Raw genomic sequence first — 19,751 nt, 5'->3', positions numbered from 1 at the left:
GCTTCATTTATATTTTCAGATCCATTGTTGGTGTACAGGTGTACAAGTACAACTGTCCAAATGCTTATGGACCTGACTGTATGTATAAGCTAAAGTTGATTAAATTAAAATAATGCTACATATAATTACGGTTACATTTTAAGAGAATACTTCATTTAGAGAATACTTTATTTATGGCCCTATATCTACAATTGTGTATATTTCAAATCATTCGCAAAACTACTTTGTGGATAATCAACAGAGTCTTAGGTTTAGGGATGGAAAAAGTTGGGTGAGCATGTACAGGCCATCTACAAAGCATTACAGAATTGTTTTACTTCTCTAACAGCTTCAGCTGATCTCCAGTGTACCATGTTTCTGCTCTTTGACGTTGCACAGGTCTCAGACGGACATGGATAAGACCGGACTGATGGAGGGTGGAGAAGTGAAGAAAGAGAGATCCGTCCTTCACAGCAAATCCATACACACATCTTTAGAAAGCCTGACAGGTTTGTGTTCTTTAGTTCACACAGAGTAAACCCCACTGCTATTTTCCAGTGAACAGCCCACAGCACTGCTCAGTTATTATTCAGATTATGCAACTTAGCAGCTAATTGTTAAGGCCTCCGTGAGATCAGTCAGGTGTGTTTGAGCAGGAGAATACTGTGCAGTGTTGAGACAGAGCAGAAACTAAGGCTACATTCACATAATAGGTTTGAAGTAGAGTTTACAGTTTTTTTAAAGGTTTTTGAAGTGGTACAAATCCAAAAAATCAGATCTTTTCAAATCAGATTTGAGCCAGATTTGAGATTTGTTTTGCTCAATCAGACACATACGTGGCCAGGCAGCCATAATGAGAATGGTCTCTTTTTTGCATCACACCGTATCGCGCATGCGTATAACATTGTTGTGAGCAGATGGAGTCTGAGCCAAAAAAATGTAATTTAGTGTTAAAGTTTGTAAAGTGAACTTTTTCCTGTTGAACAGAGCTAGGAAATGTCTCATTAATCTCATCCGTTTGTTCAGGAAGAGGCATAGAGGGGTTTTAGCAGCTTCACAGCCCTGAGTCTTTTGAATCCTCAAGGTCTTTGAGCGTGCTTTCTTCAAACCATTGTTAAAAGCATATGCTGAAGTTCTTTTGGCCTAAACATGGTTTAAACACCTGAAAGGTTTCAGTGCTGATGAGTGCTGACATCACAATAAGGGTATAAACAGGGATGTAATGATACACTGAGCTCAAGTGTCGATGTAATTAATTGGGTGCCTGTTCTCCACAGTGCATTGTCACTGTCACATTGCCATAATGCACATTGTCACAGGTTTGCTTAGAGAAATCATAATATCATGATGCACTGTTGCACCCCTAGGGATAAAAAATGCGGCCTTATCTAAACGGAAGACATTTCAGAGTGGTAATTCTCCTCTCTACAAGTTCTCTGCCCTTACACTACTTGTTTACTTGTGGAAGAGTCTAATCACTGAAGATTACAACACCACCATCTAGCGATGGGGGGGTTTAAACACAACACAGAATGAACCACTGTCTGTCCTGAATCTTTGCGTGTAAGCTATCAATGAAAATGAATTAAAATCGATACGTTATCGATCGATACAATAATGATCGTGAAACATAATATCGCGATACTCAAGTGTGTCGATATCTTCTTGCACCCCTAATGTTGGGGGGAATTTTGTTGACTTCAGTGAGAAACAATTTAGAAGTGTGCATTCAGTGTAAGTGATCTGATGTAAATCCTGAGGAAGAACGTGGCCTTCAGCTCTGCTGTGTGTTCAGGGCCCAACTGAGAGAATCCTACAGCGCTGTTGTTTCACTGGACACAGAGAGAGAAAGAAAGAAGGAGCTCATCTGCATGATAAAGGCCATTGATGTCAAAGAGTTGCGAAGGCCCAGCCGTGTGTTTGTGTGTGTGTGTTTGTGTGTGTGTGTGTGTGTGTGTGTGTGTGTGTGTGTGTGTTAATTTGTCTTAAGGTATGTGTTTTGCATGTGTTTGTACAAGTTAGCATGAGGTTTATGTATGTTTGTTTGAGGTAGTGTGAGTGTGTGTATGTGAGAGAATGGATTAGTTAGCATTAGGCTTTGTGTGTGTGTTTTGTGTGAGGATGTGTGTGTGTGTGTGCGTGTGTGTGTGTGTGTGTGTGTGTGTGTGTGTGTGTGAAACTGTTTCTGTGGGTAGGTTTTTCTCATTCTGTCAGGGCTCTATGAGAAGAGAAATTGTCTCTGCAGGGGCAGTGCGCTGGCGGATGCTGGTGTGTCATTCAGTTTGCTTTTTCCCCCTCTCTCTCTTTTCCATGGACGAGAGGAAAAGGCAGGACTGTCCTTAAAAGAGTTTCTTTCACTGCTTACTTCACACTTTCTCTGCGGAAAAGAGCAAGGAAATGTGTCAGAAATCCCATCCGCTTGTCCTCAAAGGGGCATGGAGGAGTTTTAGAAGCGTCACAGCCTTCAGTCTGAGTGTTTCGAAGACTTGCAGTCCTGAGTTTGAGTTGTTGAAGGCTCCTGGCCATGCGTCTGAATGTTTTTGAAGGATCACAGTCCTGAATTTCAGTTTTATAAAGGCTTCTGCATTTGAGGTTTTTAAAGGCTCAAGGCCTTGAATTTGTTTTTTTGAAGGCTTTCATTTTGAATTTTAGAAGGCTTAAAGTCTTTGGGAAAACCAACGACTGTATTATGGAGCATCAGAACCACAGAAAATCAGATTTTGAAACGTCATTAACCAGCACGTGTGGACCCTCTTTGAACTGTGTATCTTTAAGCCAAACTGGGATTGGAACTGCATGTGTGGTCTCCTCAACTTCCAGCGAAAATCCAGCAGGAAGCTCTGTCAGTGAAGCACCAGAAAGGAGTGACTACACTGGGCTGGTAGAGAGGTCTACGGAGGTGAGCTCCAGGGGATGTCCTGCAGTAACATCTGAGGAGAAAAGCTGGTGTGTGGACCCTCGAGAGGTCAGAGGGAGTGTGTCTGACGCATTGCACACTCACAGCCACATGTATCAGCTGCACCTGACCCAACACATGCACGTGTGGGACGGCATTGCACGTGTTAACGAGGAGATCCTTCTGACCATGCTGGATATTTATGAGAAATATGAGAGTAAGAGGATGCGCCTGTATGTGTGTTTGTGTGTGTACAAACTATCTCATTGTGCATGAACATGTGTGTATGTGTCTAGTCAGCACAACCATGTTAGTTATGGTCTTAATAGACGTCACATACTGTTTTATTTTTTATGAACTATGCATCTGTTAAGGACTGTGAGGCATTCTGAATATGTTAAGTCTGTCCTCCATATTTATCACCTGTCAGTTTCCCCAGTACTGCACAATGTGCTCTCTTAAAGTCATTGGCTACGTTTACATGCAAAGATTTTTGCCAATCCAATCGAAAATCATGTCAGACTCAGGAAAACGTCGCATGTGCTCATTAAAGAAGGCCGAGAGGAAGACGTCGTGTTCTGAGACACATAAGCTGGACGTCTGTCCCACTGTCGTCTTTTAAAGATCAGAGCATAAACTTCGTCTCCTCTGCAGACCAGTTTCTGCTCCCGCCATGTTAAACGTTATAATGACTATGACGTGAAAGAGCTATTATTTTTCTGTTTAACTGATTATTTACAGGATTACCCACCTCATTCAGTCGGATAGAAATTGTATTCTGAATGGCCTCAATCGGACTAGTCTATTCCGACTGAGATGTATACATGGACGTGTTGTATTCTGATTGAGCTGTTAGTCGTATTATTAACAGGTTATCAGGCTGCATGTAAGCGTGGCTATTGACACAAAGTGGACATTTAATGGGATAGTTGGATAAAAACATATTTAGTACGATTTCCCCCTTTTACTCTAAAGGTAGCCAATCCGTGTAGACATGTTTGGTTCTTTAGGTGCACACGGGAACTGCAAGTCTAATGTAGCTATTAAAAATAGCTTTTTTGTGCTTTATTTATTGTTACTTGCAGTTTAACGTCTAGTCATCATGAAGTCTTTCCACACTAAGTCGATGGATTTAATGCAATGAAACTTTCACATCAAGTCCAGTGTGTTTTTCTAACACTTTGTTTAGCCAGTGTGACTCAAAGACACGGACACTGGGTAGCAGCCCGCTCTGCTAAAAAATTCAATACATAGCACAGGAGTTCCACTAACTCAGTAGCTGTGTATGTGTGGTGGAGCTTGAGCTTCTGCTTCAGCTTGGAGCTCCAAGTGTTCAAACTGAACAACAGATTACAGGAGCAATCATGAGCTCATGACCGTGCAGTGTCAGAGGGCACATCAGCAAATCTGTTTGAGATTATTTAGAGTCTTTACTACCAGTCTGAAACGAACCTTGGGGGCAAGCCGATGGGTGCTGAGACGAGTATACTGTGATATTCAGATCTCAGTATTGTTTTTACTTAATTGTGTATTCAAATAATGCATGTATGGTTTGGAGTTTAAACTAAAAGAAAGCTAAATTGTGTATTGCATTTTTTTGTGTAAGTTTCTTTTTACAGAGCTTAAAACAAGCAGCTGATACTGCATGTCATGTTATGAGCTGTGCGCTCTTATTTGTAAATAATGAAATACTTAGAAATCTGTTGAACCAAAATGGCAACTGGAAATTGTTAAAATGCGACAAAATGTCAGTGTAGTTGAGGGGCAACCCAAGTATAGCCTAAGAGTGGGAAACGCTCCCATATGGATAAAAAATATATGGACATACATATTTATATATTTGAAATAAATGTCAAATACATTGCGAGAGCAAGTGTTGTAGGTATTGATACTCTGTGAAAATGCAGTTATGATTTGATAACCTGTTTATTTGAAATACATTGTGTGAGTGTCTTACTGCAAGTACATGGTTAATGCAAAGTACAGTGCAAAACACAGATGTCAGTATCGTTCATATTTAGTCATATCTGTCACCTTTGTTGAAAACTACATAAAATTGAAATAATATAATAACAAATATAAAAAAGGTCAGTTTAGAAATATTTTTAACAGAAACATTTTGGCCATTTTCATACATTGCAAAAACATATTTGATAAATACGTTTGAAATATATATTTTGTGTGCAGACTTGACAACTTGAGGCTCTTTAGCTAGCTGTGAGATTTCATGGTTTGAGGAGAGTGTGTATTGGTTTAGTCATGCAGTTAGCATGATGCTAATTTGTGTACGTAAGCTTCCATTACTTGTTAGCTACATTAGTCAGTCAAGAGCCAGTCAAAGTTGAGGGTGCACATTGTGGAGCTCATTTACATGGGTTTAATAGCTGCAGGGCTGTAAGCTGGGCTCTAGTCAAATGTTAGTGTGTGAGTGATGTTATGAATGGAGTTGTTTGTGCTTTTCTTTGTCCCGGAACATACTGTACATGCGCTCTTACCTCAACACGTTCTCCACAGCACGTGTGTGTGTGAGTGTGTGGGTGTGTGTGTGGTCTGTGCGTCTCCTGAGTTCCCTCATGATCGGCAAGCTCCTCTTAATCCTAGCAGCCAAATCCCCTCAGGCCACAGTGTGTGTTTATTTTTAAAAATCTTATTCGGTCAGGGAGGGGTTGACCCCGTTGTTGGCATCTACTCTTTTTCACTAAAAACTAAAAGCTCTTTAACTAGCCGTGAGAGTTCATAGCTTGATCCCTTGTAAAAGTGCAAGCGCTGTGATGCTGGAACAGAACTTTAAGCAGCAGCTCAGTAGGTATTTCTGCGCCTGACCTGAACTCACCACTGGAAGCATATATTTGCCCCCTCTGGGCTGAAGGAAGCATCTCATTTCATGAGGTCGTGAGGTGCATTTTTGGAGTGTTTGGGTTGCCTGTGTGTTGTAACCTGCCCGAGGGAAGCAGCTGTTAGCTGTTAACAGAGTTTGTGATATAGGCTCTGTTTTTTTCCAGGTGAAGATCCAGAGAGCAGGAGACTGAGGACTGTGAAAAACATTGCTGATCTGAGACAGAACCTCGAGGAGACCATGTCCAGCCTGCGGCACATGGCACACATCAGCCACAGGTAAGGCAAACAAGCACGATTGTCTAAGAGACGGTCTTTATGGTTGGCATAGTTCACTGTTCCACTTGATTCAGATGTGTAATATATTACATCAACACAATTCATTAAGTTCATGCTCTTTTTTTGGCAACAGTTGTGTGATATATTTTATTCATGTGGCAAGTCAGCACATTTTCAGTTAAGTCGCATGCTGGATAGTACCCATGGAGTGACTATATGTATACTGTTGAGTGTGGATTTGCATGTGTGTACATGCATATGTGTGGGCATTTTATTAGAGTAATGAATGCTTATAGGCAAGGAGTCATGAGGAGACACAGCTGAACTGTTTTGTAGGAACCATGGTTGTTTATAATGTAGATCAGATGTTGTCAATGATTTTTATTAATTTGTTAGCTGCTTATTCCATAACTTTTCATGAAGTTCTGATGTAGAACTAGAGGCTGTCACCAGTATACAACAACTTAGAGATAAACTGAGACATCTGGAATGTCCCACACAGTGTTTTTATTTGTAGAGAGCATCACTCTTGGACTAAATGTTTTATATATTATATACGCTGGATGTAAGGTGCACCCATTGCCAACCCAGGCTTTCAGCTGTGCCACACTCTTGTATGATCTCCGTAGAAAGGCCACCATGCCTGCACTCCTTGCTGCCAAAAAATGTATTACTATTAAGTGGAAATCCTCTGAACCCCCCTTAGCCTTTCAATGTGGATAAAAGAAGTCTCTTCCTGTGTCTCTCCAGAGAAAATACTATTCAATTTAAAGAAAAAAGCCAATCTATTTGGGAAATATTGGGGAGATTTTCTTGTATATCTAAAATCCAGGACAGCATAGCCATTTCATTTGACAGCCTGTATTAGGTAACTGTTTTGGATTGTATCTATTGCTCTCTGGGTATTATTTACTTGTATACTAAAACCACTCTGTTTTTTTTGTTTGTTTTCTGTCTTTCTCCTTCCCCTGTAAGCACTGCATGGGATCGGTGGGGGAGTGGGATTGTTGTGGGTGAAGTTTGTACTGCTGTATCTATGTTATATGTAACTGAGATAGTGGTTAAAAAAACTAATAAACATACGGATTAAAAAAAGAAAAGCCACCATGCCCAATGCCCAGTGATAGCTAGTGGGGTATCCAGTACTGCTCCTAGTATTGGGCTGTGGAGCAGTGTGGAGGCAGTAACCTTCCAGTAACTTCCAATAACGTCACATGACCTCACTAGTGTCCATGTGGCTAAATGCAATCAAATCCTCACAGCACTGTTCCAACATCTAGTGAAAAGCAGCCTTCCCAGAAGAGTAGAAGCTGTTATTGAAGGGGTGGACAGTCTCTCTATTAACACCCCTGATTTCAGAAGAAACTTTGGATGAGCAAACTTTGCCTTATGTTTAGCTTTGTGTATGGGTTGATAAACAGCCAATAGTCGTTGTGTCCATTATTACTGATTCCCCTAGTGGACGTTTGGTGTTGGAAGAGTAAGCGTTCTGTGCCAGCTTTTGCCCCGCTGTCTGCCAGTGACTTCAGTTCAGCAGGGCAGAAATAAAACATGACTTTGATTATGAGCAGGCAGTGTAATCACAGCACAGGCCTGAGAACGTGGCCTGTTGTGGCAACTGTGTGAACCGGTTCATCGTGGGACATTTGCGAAGAGTCTGAAACGTGAACAGCTGGCGGGGGGTCATTTTGATTGACATTAAGAGCAGTTTTCGAGACAGGCGGGTGTTGCCTTTTTTCGTCTTTGCCGTGGTTAGTTTGATGTGTGTCTCAGGCATTTGGACTGTGCAGGGGAGGCGTGAAATTGGCTAGTGAACCCCCTGCTGTCTGCTAAACCCAGAATTAAAAGCTTGATCTTGATTCCCAAGTCAATTAAAGAAAGAAATTGAAACCCTGGCCTGGTGGGGTGCTCATTTGGGCCAGGAAACACTGTCAGCCCTTTCTGGTGCGCTCTCTCTCTCTCTCTCTCTCAGTCTCTCTGTCATTCACAAGGGACAGAAAATGCCCAAGGCCTATTTTCTGGCTGGATTGTTTGATTCTTCTTTCTTTAGTGAGTTGCATTTGCCCACCCTTGATTTACCCTTGCGTCACTTGACCAGGATGCTTTATACAAAAAAGCTTTTCAGTGTTAGGAAGTGGATATAGTTTGGTTCAATTCAGTTTTTTACGATGGAAGTTGTCCCTTCCTGGGCTGTTTAATTGCATACAAAATTTTACAAGGTATAACTTTTTATGCATATTAAACTCAAGTCAAATTATTCCAAAATATCTGAAGCAGGCTCGGTAGACCAGCCCTCCCCTCTGTACAATTCAACACATGCTCCACCCACAAATACGTTCTTCTAAACATCTCCTAAAGAAGAGTTGCACTATCAGTGATGTTTATTTTGTAAATACATGAAAGCTCACACTGTTAGGATATATTTCTCATCAGCTGTTGACATCTGTGTCTGAACTCTCTCCTCCAGCACCCTGGAAACGACTTTTGACACCTGCGTAACCACAGAGATCAACACAAGGGGCCTGCTGGCTCTCAGCCCCCGTCCTGCTTCGACATTACCGTGGCGACTGGGCTCATCCAGCCCTCGTCTTCAGGCGGGCGATGCCCCCTCATTAGGGACTGGATATGGGCAGCATAACGGCCGCTTCCGGCAGAAAAACTCAACCAACGCCGCTGACCTTTGTGACCTGAACGTTTCCAACAAGGTGGAGGACCTGGAGGGCATTGCTGTGGATGCTGCAGGGTACATGAGCGATGGAGATGTCCTGGGCAAGAGTGTGAGGACAGACAGCGCCACCAGCGGGTGAGTGTGCATATGTGCAAAATTACACACACAGCTGAAAGCTGCACTCTGTGCAGGTACTTTATGTTCATCAAGGTGCAAACAGTGTAAATGTACCTTCAAAGGTACAACAGTGGTCTTAGGACCAAATGTGTACCTTAAATTTTAAAAGAGCAATAAAATAAAGGCTGGAGTGAAGAGTGTGTCGAGTCAATAGAACGTAAAATATACAACTGGCATGGATTATGGAACAATTATGTTACCTAACTAAAGGTGCTGAAGATGCATCCTATGAGGGTATGAGGGTATGACACCAGTGACATGAGGTGTACCACCCCAGTGACAGTTTACTAATTATTTTTTTCCCAGTGTTTCCCAGCTCCGGTTCTGCCCTGCACATTTTTTTTTCTTTGCACCAAAATATGTAGGGATGGGAATGTTATTCTTGTTGGAATTTTTCTTGGGAACCACTGTTGTACACAGAGTATGTGCTCCTAACAATGAAAGGGAAGTGTTTTCCTCGGGGTGACTACATTTATTCCTTTGCTCTATGACACTGTAATCCAAACCGCCACTGCTTCCTGGCAGCCTCTAGGTGGCACTATTTAGTTTCCACATATTCACTATAACAGTGGTTCTCCGTTCTGGTCCTGGAGTGTTTGCCCTGCATGTTGTTTTTTTCCTGCTCTAACACACCCAGTTCACCTTAGGAAGGGCTTGTTAATTAGTCTGTTAGTTGCATCAGGTGTGCTAGAGCACAGGAAGCACTAAAATATGTAGTACAGTTTTAACTTCAGGATTGAGATTCACTGCATTATAAATATCCAGGCCAGTGTTCTCGCTCCCAGTCCTGCTGGACCACAGCACTGCACACTAGAGATGCACCGATATGGGAACTGTGGGACCATGCTGATAGCCGATACTTTTATACACATACCTGCCAATGCCGATACTGATGACAATAAATGGTTATAAATTGTAGAAACTGAAACTAAATTCACATTAAAATTACTGAGAATTATTTTTCTGTGGGGTTACAAATGCAGTAACATGAAAAAAATACAGATATTTTAGCCCAGTAGTCCAGCATCGCTTAAACATTCTGCTTATCCAGAAAGGTAAAGCAAATGTCTGCAGATACCGAAATGATTTCAAAATCATTATGCATCACTCCTGCACACTTCATTGTTTTCCTGTTTTAGCTCACATGCCATCACAAGCCTTCATTACCAATAATGCCATTCATTTTTCGTAACCCTTAGAAGTCTAGAGTTACTATCTAAATCTGAAGAATGTCATATAAATGCTTAATATGAATTGCATTTACATTTGATTTACATTATTCAGGGAGATTCACTTGAAAGAGGCCCTGAATATTCTGTTGTAACTCCCAATAGGATGAAGCAGTCTGAACCAAAAAATACGCTACATACCTTGACGGATGTGTAATCAGTTGGATTGCATGCGATGCTGGAAGTGATCCCCGTTTTCTGCCAGACACATTTAGACACTGGGCTCCATGCTCCGACTCAGGGGCATCCCAGCTTGTTCGAAGCTCCATATTGGGGGAGCACATTGCATGTTGTTTCGTTCAGATTGCTTCGTCCTAGCGAGAGTTATTACAGAATATTTGGGGCCTCTTTCGAGTGAATCTCCCTGTATATCAACATGTTTGAGTTTGAATTTTGTTTCGATGTCAAACAATGGCAAGAGCTTAACATGTAAAGGATGGATTTTCTTTCCACAGAGCAAACCTACATACACAACAGTGACATTTCATCAAATTCAAATCATATTAAAACATTTCATGCTTTTGGTATCACACTTCATGCTTTTGATATCACGGGTGATAAATGCAACTTCTAAGGGTTAATAGACTTTGTGAACTTTGAATTGGACACTGTGCTTATTGTGGCTTTCAGTGAGGAAGTGCAACAGAGTGTGTTTGTGTGTGTTTTTGTTTGTGGTGGTTTGATCCGTCCCGGGCAGCCTGTGCAGTGAGCGGCCAGCCTCGGCCCTTCGGCGTATAATCATGCAACATGCACGCCAACTTTGTTTGCACACTTTGTTTTTCATTTGTTTCGCTGGGAGCCCTGCCAGGAACCGCTCACATGTTCTAAGCCCTGAATACCTTGCTTATGAATCCTAGCGGCTTATGGCAGCTGCAAAATTATAAATTATACATGCGCATGAACTGTTGGCCTCGTCTTGGGCACCAAAACACGGCCTTGTTTGGGCTGTGGGTACAGCCCTGAACTCCTGATGACTTTCAGCCAAACTGATGGCTGCTAGCTGGGGAACTAGGACTATATCTTTATACATTCACATGGATTCAGGCTTGGCTGCATCTGATTCTTATTGATTTGTCACCTGACAAAGCCTTCATAGCTGTGTGTTGGCTGTTATTTTGCTTGGATGTTGACTGATGGATGGTCAATTTTGCCTGTGTGTGAATTAGACTCAAGTCTTTTGGGCATAGGAACTGTAGCATGTGGTTTTAAGGAACATGTCAAGGGTCATGGGAAATATTCTTGGCTGAATCCTCAGAGATGAGTACAGAGAGCATAAAGCAGGAGAGAAAAAACTTAGTGAACCCCTAGTTTCTTAAAGAAAAATGTAGTCATCTTCACACTCAGTGGAAATAATGCACATGTTGGACATGTTGAGACTGATATACATGTCTATGGCACAGACATCAGTGGACACAATCCCACCTACATCCTGTCCTGGCAGTACTGTTTTGATTCTTTGTTGCACTGTAATGATGTGAGACTAGTGATATAATTGCTGTTAGACGTTCTGTATAGGATTGACAGCGTAACAATAGAAGATTTTTGTTTTGTTAAGTCGTCTATTACAGCAGCACAAAGTACAGTAAAGAGAAAAACAGGAGCAAATGTATTGCCATATGCTATTATACAGATGCAAAAGTAGAAGTAGTAAGGATATATAATAAAATATACCAAAACAGCCATAAAATATAATGTGCAGTACAAAAATAAGTAAGTAAAATTGCATAAATATTATGCAGGTGACAATGCAGTGGTGCATGTCACGTCCAGTGAATGAACCGAGTGACTAAACGCTGTAAATGATAATATATATTAATATTTGTGCAATATGCCTGGGTGTATAAACAAAGTGGCAGTGCAATATGCAATATTTACAGATGTATGAACAAAGTGATGGTGCAGTATGGAATATGTAGATGTATAAGCAAAGTGGCAGCGCATAGTAATGAGTAGAGAAATACAATGTTCAGGTGGTGCTCAGTGAGCCTGTCCTGTCAGTGGCTATTATTAAGTTACTATTCTTAAGACCTATTATTTTTAACTGCTTTGAATTATTTGGTAACTCTTGAAATATGTGAAATTTAATGTCATATTATCATAGGCATTGAAATCCTCTGAGATTATGCATATGCAAAGTATGAGCTCCTTGAAAGGAAGTAAATTTACCAAGATTGCATAAAACCCTGCGAAACTGAGAAGCCATATTCTGGTTTTACTGACTTTGTTTGGGTCCTAGTCCAGAAAGATTTTCAAAAAAGAGTCCCTCCTAGTAGAGTAACTCTTTCACTACATTCTTTAAAAAGATGGTTCGTCAAGGATTCTTTAGTAAAGAAAATGGTTCTACATAGAACCATGGACGCTCAAAGAACCCCTTGCATGATTAAAGGCTTCTTTGCATTGTGAAAGTGTTCTTCAGACTGATAGAGAATGTGCTGAGGATGGTGCTATACAAGCCTGACATTGCAACAGTAGAAGAGCCCTTGTTGGTGCTATACAGAACCCTTTTCAAAAAGCTTCTTTATAGAAACATCTACATCACATTCTTCATCAGTCTGAGAAACCATTTCATGATGCAAAGAACCCTTTAATCATGCAAAGGGTTCTTTGAATGTTCATGGTTCTATATGAAACACTCTTTTTGAAGAGTGTGGCACAAAGCAAGTAACCTTGCTTAGTAACCTTGTTGTCTGGCATGCTAACCCTGACAAAATGCTGGATATGTTTAAATGTAAAGTCAGTATGGGAAATAGTTTGTAGCCTGCTACGTGCTAACTGCTAATCTGAGATGCTGTAGACTTGTTTGGTTGATTTAGTTTGGTTAGAATCCTAAAAGATGGTCAATAGAGAGTCCTTGCTGGTTGTGTAAGTGTGTATGTCTGGCATGATGATTCTGAAACCATCTCACTCTCACGTCTCTTCTTTTAATCTCAGTTTCTGCCATTCCACCAATCAGTATGCCGAAAAAAAACAGTTCTGTGAACATGGTCCTCAGTGAACGCTTACTAATCTCACTCTTTCAGCCTGCCTGCCCTTTTGAACTGTAGTTAAATAAGTGATGGAGGGTTGCCAGGTCAGGGCCAATGAATAAACCCCCTTCAGTGTGCTGTGTTACTGACCAACCAGGCTTCCACTGAACCAGGTCCTCCAGTAACCAGGCTGAGTTAGACTCCCACACAACCCAGTACTTGCTCATGTATTCCAAAAAGACTTGTAATCAGAGAGAGAGATCTGGCCTGCATTTATGGTGAAAAGCTTAGATTACTTGGTTATAAAAAGCTAGACAGACATTTTTAGAAAAATCCTGATAGAGAGAGCTATAAAAACATATTTTTAATGTGTTAAACGTTATGTATAAAAATGGACAACAACAGGTGGTAACACTTTATTTGAATGGTCCACTGTAGATGCTTTGTAGATGCTCAGTTTATCTTTAACTAACATTCAACTTAATATCTGTTAAATGCCACTGAAGTTGCGTGTGAAAGATTCTATTGAATCTGTCCCTAACCCTAAACCTAACCCTAAGCCTAACCTCAAAGCAAAAGGTTCACCTATTCCTAGACCTAACCCTCACTTAAATGTTGTTGCTAATCAACTATAACCAAAATGTTTGTAATTAATATACATATCTGTAGATCATCTATTGGGGACCATCCAAATAAAGCGTGACCAAATATATAACATAGCTAGCATCTTGTCATCTTCATCCCTTTTAGAAGTCAAACAGTGTTAGAAACCACATAACCAAGTCCATCAGAACTGACTTAACAACTGGAGTTTGATGCAAGTGAGGAATACAGTTTGCACAGTACTAACTGGAGGGGTTTAAGCTTTTTTTTACTTGTTAGCTACAGTAGTCTTTCTCTCTATGTCGCATGCTGTCTCTGACGTGTTTGGCATGCTTTAAAGTTATAGATCCACAGTTAATATTCAGTGTTAACTGTTAAACAGTATTAATTATGAATACTGAATTTCTTTTGTGGCCTTCGCTTGTCAGAGATACAGTCTATAGGGTGTGGACTGTCTCTAAGAACCAGGATTGTGCAGTTCAACCAGACTGATTCTCTTTTCCGTTAATTGACTCACACCTGATGAGTCATTAGCTGCATCTGTACAGAATGTCATAAATCATGCTAATCACCATAAAGGTGGCATTTTGGTTGGGGCTTTCTTACTGCGTACCTTTGTAAAAATGACTCTTGTTGTTGGTGTCAGTCTACCTGGCAGGGCTGTTTTCTAAATGACCCAGTCAGCCTATCAGTGCTTGCATCAGTCTGCAGAACCGCATGGCTTAATTACAGGAAACGAGCTGGTTACTGTGGAATTGTAGCCATTGGCACAAAAGGTGTGTTTTCTGTTTCAGCGTGATAAGTGATCTGAACTGTAAATCTCTAAACGTCTATGAAACATTTAAATGGCTAATGTCCACATCATACAGGATAATGTGGGCTTTGTCTGTTAACATTATAGTACAGTGTTGCTTAAAGATAACTCACTTTAAAGTGTTTCCTCTTCCAAAAAATAATGAAAATAATCTTTAAATAATGTTTGCTTGCTCTGCGTTAGCCAAAAAGCCCCACGCTTCATTTTTTCCTGTCCGGTAACATAATTTGTACCAGAGTTAATCACAAGAAACAAGCTTTTTAATCTTGAATTGTGTCTAGAGGCGAGTTTTCTGTTTACACAGGGGTCAAAACAGCTTTGGTAACTTAGCTGGTCATAAGGTCATAATGTTAGTCAGCTGTTGCAATCATTGTTTGTAAATTCTTGTTGACTATAGTAAAATAGTTGATTGTCAGTATCGGCTAGTCATCAGGTCTCCATGAATTTTGCTATTCACTAAATGTTTAGCTAATAGGAGCCATCCAAAGCACAAAACATTTCATGTCTTGCTGACGTGCTATGAATTTTGCCCAACTTGCCTGGTTTTGTTGTTTATTGAGTCTGTCTGTCCTTTCCTTATTTGACGATATCAGGAGCAAGGTGGTACTGTTAGTGTTGCTAAGCTAATGCTGTGTTTGGGTGCCCATAGGTTTTATATACCAGATGGTTACTAGTAATAACGCCTAAACTTACAATCCTGCTTTTTCTTTGCTGTGTTAAAAAGCACATAAATCTACCGAAGCGTGTCAGTTACATATTTTTTCACATTTACTGCAAGTTTAGTGTTTTTCACTCGTGCAAAAGATAAAGGTCACGTTATATGTCACATCTTGTAAATTCATGTATCATCTAGAATCCCAAATTTGCGACTTGTAAATATGACTGTCGCCCATTTGAGCGCAGTTTACAAGCTTGTTAGGTCAGGGACAGCGAGGAATTGGCTGAACACAGATTACACTGGAAGCTTAGGTAGCTCTGACCGTGCCTATTCTCAAAAATGGTGAGAAATTACTGAGAACTAAACATTCTGAAACCATCTTCTCTGTACAACAGCAACTTGTCATTGTTGTTATATGCCGTGAAGCGTGCTGCTTTCTGTTGCGATTTGCCCCCTAATTGTGCAGAAACACGTCTATTCACACAGAAAGTGTATATTAACAGTAACAAGACTTGGAATACATTCTCGGATCAATAAGCTTAGCATATGTTTTAAATGAGGTTATTTTTCATACTGTGTACACTAGACTATTGTAATGTAATTTGTGCTGTATCTGTTTCAGTGTCTGTCCAGTGCATGTACCTGCCTTCTTATGAGTTCTTTTTAAGTATTTTCCCCTGAGAAGGTGTGTGGAGAACCTGTTTAGAGCTTCCACTGAATTCCTGCTCTGTAGGCCATCCACTTATTCAGGAGTCCGTCAATCCACCCATCCACACCCATCCACCCATCCTCCTAAGCCGTACATTTACTGTCCCGTCCGGCTTTACCTGCATCCCCTCCCCTTCTTCAAACACACAAATACACTCTCTCTGTCTGTCTTTTTCCCGTACAGGCACATTGCACAAAAACTTACTCATTAACTACCACATTTTCTCTCTTCTCCCTTTCCCTATTTCTTCACACACCAACACACACACACACGGTCCTGTTGACTTTGCTTCAAATTGGTGGCTAAAGGGCCTGTACCCTACATTTTCTTGTATTTTATAATTTTCGTTTTTGTCATTTGAATACCAAAATGTTTTACATTATGAATTTGAAGAGCAACGTATGGTTCCAGATGTCTCCTTGAAGCCTTCAGCTATCATATGAATTTGTTAATTTCATCAGTAGCATATTTAACCTAATGTATTTAGTAGCCAAACCAGGTATAGGTTTACTGCAGGCTGCTATGAGATTATGTGGCTGTACTATATTGTGCCTCATTCAAAAAGCAGTCTGGTCTGAAATACATCTTATAACTTCAGCGTAGATGAGCAGGGCTAAACAGCCGTAGGCTGAACTGGTGGATATATATTGTGTTGTTTTTAGTTACATGACAGGAACAAATCGTTCAAAGAGGCCATTTTTGCTGCTTAGTTTTCATATGCAGTGGCCCCAAAAGTACACTATATGGGCAAAAGTATCGGGACACCCAGAGCTTTTAGCTTTTTATGACATCCCATTCTAAATCCATAGGCATTAATATGGTGTTGGTCCCCCTTTGCAAGCTATAACAGCTTCTACTGTTCTGGGAAGCTTTCTACAAGATGTTGGAGAGTGTCTGTGGGAAGTTTTTGCCCATTCATCCAGAAGAGCATTTGTCAGGTCAAATACTGATGTTGGACGAGAGGGCCTGGCTTACAATCTTTGTTCTAGTTCATTCCAAAGGTGTTCGATGGGATTGAGGTCTGGGCTCTGTGAGGGCCAGTCAAGTTCTTCCACACCAAACTCACTCAGTCAGGCCTTTATGGAGCTGTTTGTGTACTGGGGTTCAGTCATGCTGGAACAGAAAAGGGCTTCACCAAACTGTTCACACAAAGCTGGAATTGTACAATTGTCGAAGATGTCTTGGTGCTGAAGCATTAAGATTTCTCTTCACTGGAACTAAGGATTCTAGACCAACCCCTGAAAAACAACCCCATATCATCATCCCTCCTCCACCAAACTCTACAGCTGACACAGTGCAGTCAGGCAGGTAATGTTCTACTGGCTTTCGCCAAACCCAGACTCGTCCATCAGACTGACAGATAGAGAAGTGTGATTCATCACTCCACAGAATACATTTCCACTGATCCAGAGTCCAGTGGCGGCGTGCATTACAACACCACTCTCCCCCTGACGCATTGTGCATTTTGATCTTGTGTGCAGCTGTTCCGCCATGGAAACCCATTTTGTGAAGCTTCTAACATGCAGTTCTTCAGCTGATGTTGCTACCAGAGGCAATTTGGAACTCTTTACTGAGTGATTCGACAGAGGGTAAACACTGTGTGCTTCAGCACTCGGCAGCCCCGATCTGTGAGTTTGCGTGGTCTAATGCTTCGTGTCTGAGCCGTTGTTGCTTCTAGGTGCTTCCATTTCACAATAATAGCACTTACCTTTTTAGCAGACTGAAAGCTGTGTGACTACCCAGTTACTTATGAACTAGATTGTAATTGTGTGGCATACTTGAGTGTCTAGTTCAGGGGTCAGCAAAAAAAAATAGTCGTCCTTTGCAGTAAAATAAAGCTCTGCTGATCGTTCTAACACAGTTTTAACAATAAGCTGTCTTAAACGCTGGAGTTAATGTAGAACTGCTAATTCACCCTTTAACCCTGAAGATTGGTGTGCAGACTGCTGGTCACCATAGCAATGCAGACAGCTAGCTAGTAGCTAACAAAACAGCAAAGAGAGAGATTTAAGATGAACATTGATAATTTGGAGATTAATGGACTTATTTGCATTTATAATGACTCCAGCTGGTTTCCTGATACGTTTAATCTGCAACCAGAAACTGCTAAACACTAAAAATTTGCCAGGCTGAAGTCGCTTCTTGTTCAAATTTCCTGTTCCACCTTAAATGGTGCCTGAGGTGCCAGCACATAACCACTGTACCATTTAAGGTGGAACAGGAAAATTTGAATGAGAAGCTGAGTTAAGCCTCGTAAAAAGTCAAATGTTGAGAGACGTTTTACAAGAAAATATTCCACTTTTGAGGAAAAGTTTCCTGCCAGAGATGCGAGAAAAGCGGCTATAGCTGAGCTAAAGCATAAAGCAGAGCGAAGTAAGTCTGTGTTTTGGTTATATTATATTTTTAGCCTATACTAGTACATTAGCACATACTGAGACATATTTACAGCCAAGATGGTAAAATGGACGTAAAATATTGTGGCTCCCAAGGTGGTTTGATTTTTATTGAAAGGACAAAATGGTTCTTCTTAACATTTGGGTTGCCAACCTCTGGTCTAGGTTATGTACATATGCGTCATTTTAAAAACAATTAACACAATGCCCTGCTTAATACCCCGCATTCTAGATAAGTGGACAGACTTCAGAGAACAAATGGGTTTTAATGCTGGTTTTTGTTTACAGCTGACCTGAATTTCCCATACCTTCGTCAGGGCATGCTTCATTTAACCTACATTCTCTTTGCAACGGCCCTGTCATGATTTATTGCTGATGGTGTGGGATTACAGATGGATTAAAGGATGATGGCTAATGTGTGCTTTCAATGGCAATGCCGAAATCCACCCTAATCTGCTGAGCCAAGGCAAGCAGCATTTGCAATGAGGATCCCAAGAGAAGACTGAACCGGACTGCATAAAATGAGTCAATATTTCATAAGAGCAAGTGTATAGGCAGAGTAAATAGGAGTGTTTGTAGAGCAACTGTGGACTAATTCCTCCCAACACCCTCAGCATACAGTACAGGATGATACAAAACATGCATTTCAAGTAAAATGTTAGCATGTTATTGTAGCATCTTATCATGTTAAAGGGAAAAGTGCATGACTGCCTGTCACCATGGACTGACAGCGAGGCTCTGCTGAAGTCATTTTGGGGTTGTTCTCGATCAGAGACAGGAGACATGTAAGCTGACTCATGCTGTCGTATTTGTCGAGACATCTTTTATCTAAAGGGTTTCTTTCTTATTGGAGCTGGCTGCGTTCCAGTGTGTGAAAGCCTGGGGCATGGGTGAGAGAGTGCCTGCATTAAGCAGGCGAGGGGCTCTTATTTTGACTTTGTGCCTTACAGGTGTGCCGCTTAATAGTTTCGATAAGAAACCTTTTTGGTCTTTTTTGCTGATCCTTTTTCTAATAAGCAGATAGTGGAACCACGTTATGACCTCACGTTATGGGAGTAATGAGTTCTGCTGAAGTATTTTGCAATTAAGAAGAAGCATGAAGGTGTGTTTATGTGTAATTAACAGGACATTGAAGTCAGAAGATGAACGTGAGGCAGAAGTAGAGAATGGAACCTTTCATTGGGCCTATGGATTTAGCGTTTTGCAGTAATATCGGCTGTGTTGAGCATGACTGCTGGGACTGTTGAAACTAAAGGGCCTGTATTATTCTTGTTTCTTGTATTTTATTGTTCCGTTTTATGTTCATGTGCCAAAAACAGACATTATTAGTTTTTACGTGACCATTTTTGAAACATTTCTTAATCTTTTAGTATTGAACAGGCTGCTTTTGTTACTGTGAGACTGATGTACGTAATTGAGCTCTGTTCTGATAGGCTTCCTTTTATTGTGCTTCATTGAATGGGTGTCTTAACTCCTGAATACTGAGTGGAACGTCTTGTGTAAATGTTTTCATAGTTAATACATCACAACCATGATGAATTAAAA

General features: G+C 40.8%; 1 protein-coding gene across 1 annotated transcript in view; it reads left to right on the top strand.

Moving 5' to 3' along the window:
• The window catches only part of nav2b (neuron navigator 2b), a 122,588-nt gene that overhangs the window by 28,500 nt on the left and 74,337 nt on the right, over positions 1–19,751 (top strand). Inside the window, exons 8-10 of the mRNA XM_036568094.1 lie at positions 379–488; positions 5,878–5,989; positions 8,457–8,792. Of these exons, the coding sequence (XP_036423987.1) occupies positions 379–488; positions 5,878–5,989; positions 8,457–8,792 (558 nt within the window). The remainder of the gene's footprint in view (positions 1–378; positions 489–5,877; positions 5,990–8,456; positions 8,793–19,751) is intronic.

This window comes from Colossoma macropomum, unplaced genomic scaffold, assembly GCF_904425465.1.
Source record: "Colossoma macropomum unplaced genomic scaffold, Colossoma_macropomum, whole genome shotgun sequence".
Lineage (NCBI taxonomy): Eukaryota > Metazoa > Chordata > Actinopteri > Characiformes > Serrasalmidae > Colossoma > Colossoma macropomum.
The sequence above is the reverse complement of the archived record's forward strand: the minus strand, read 5'-3'. Positions and strand labels throughout refer to the sequence as shown.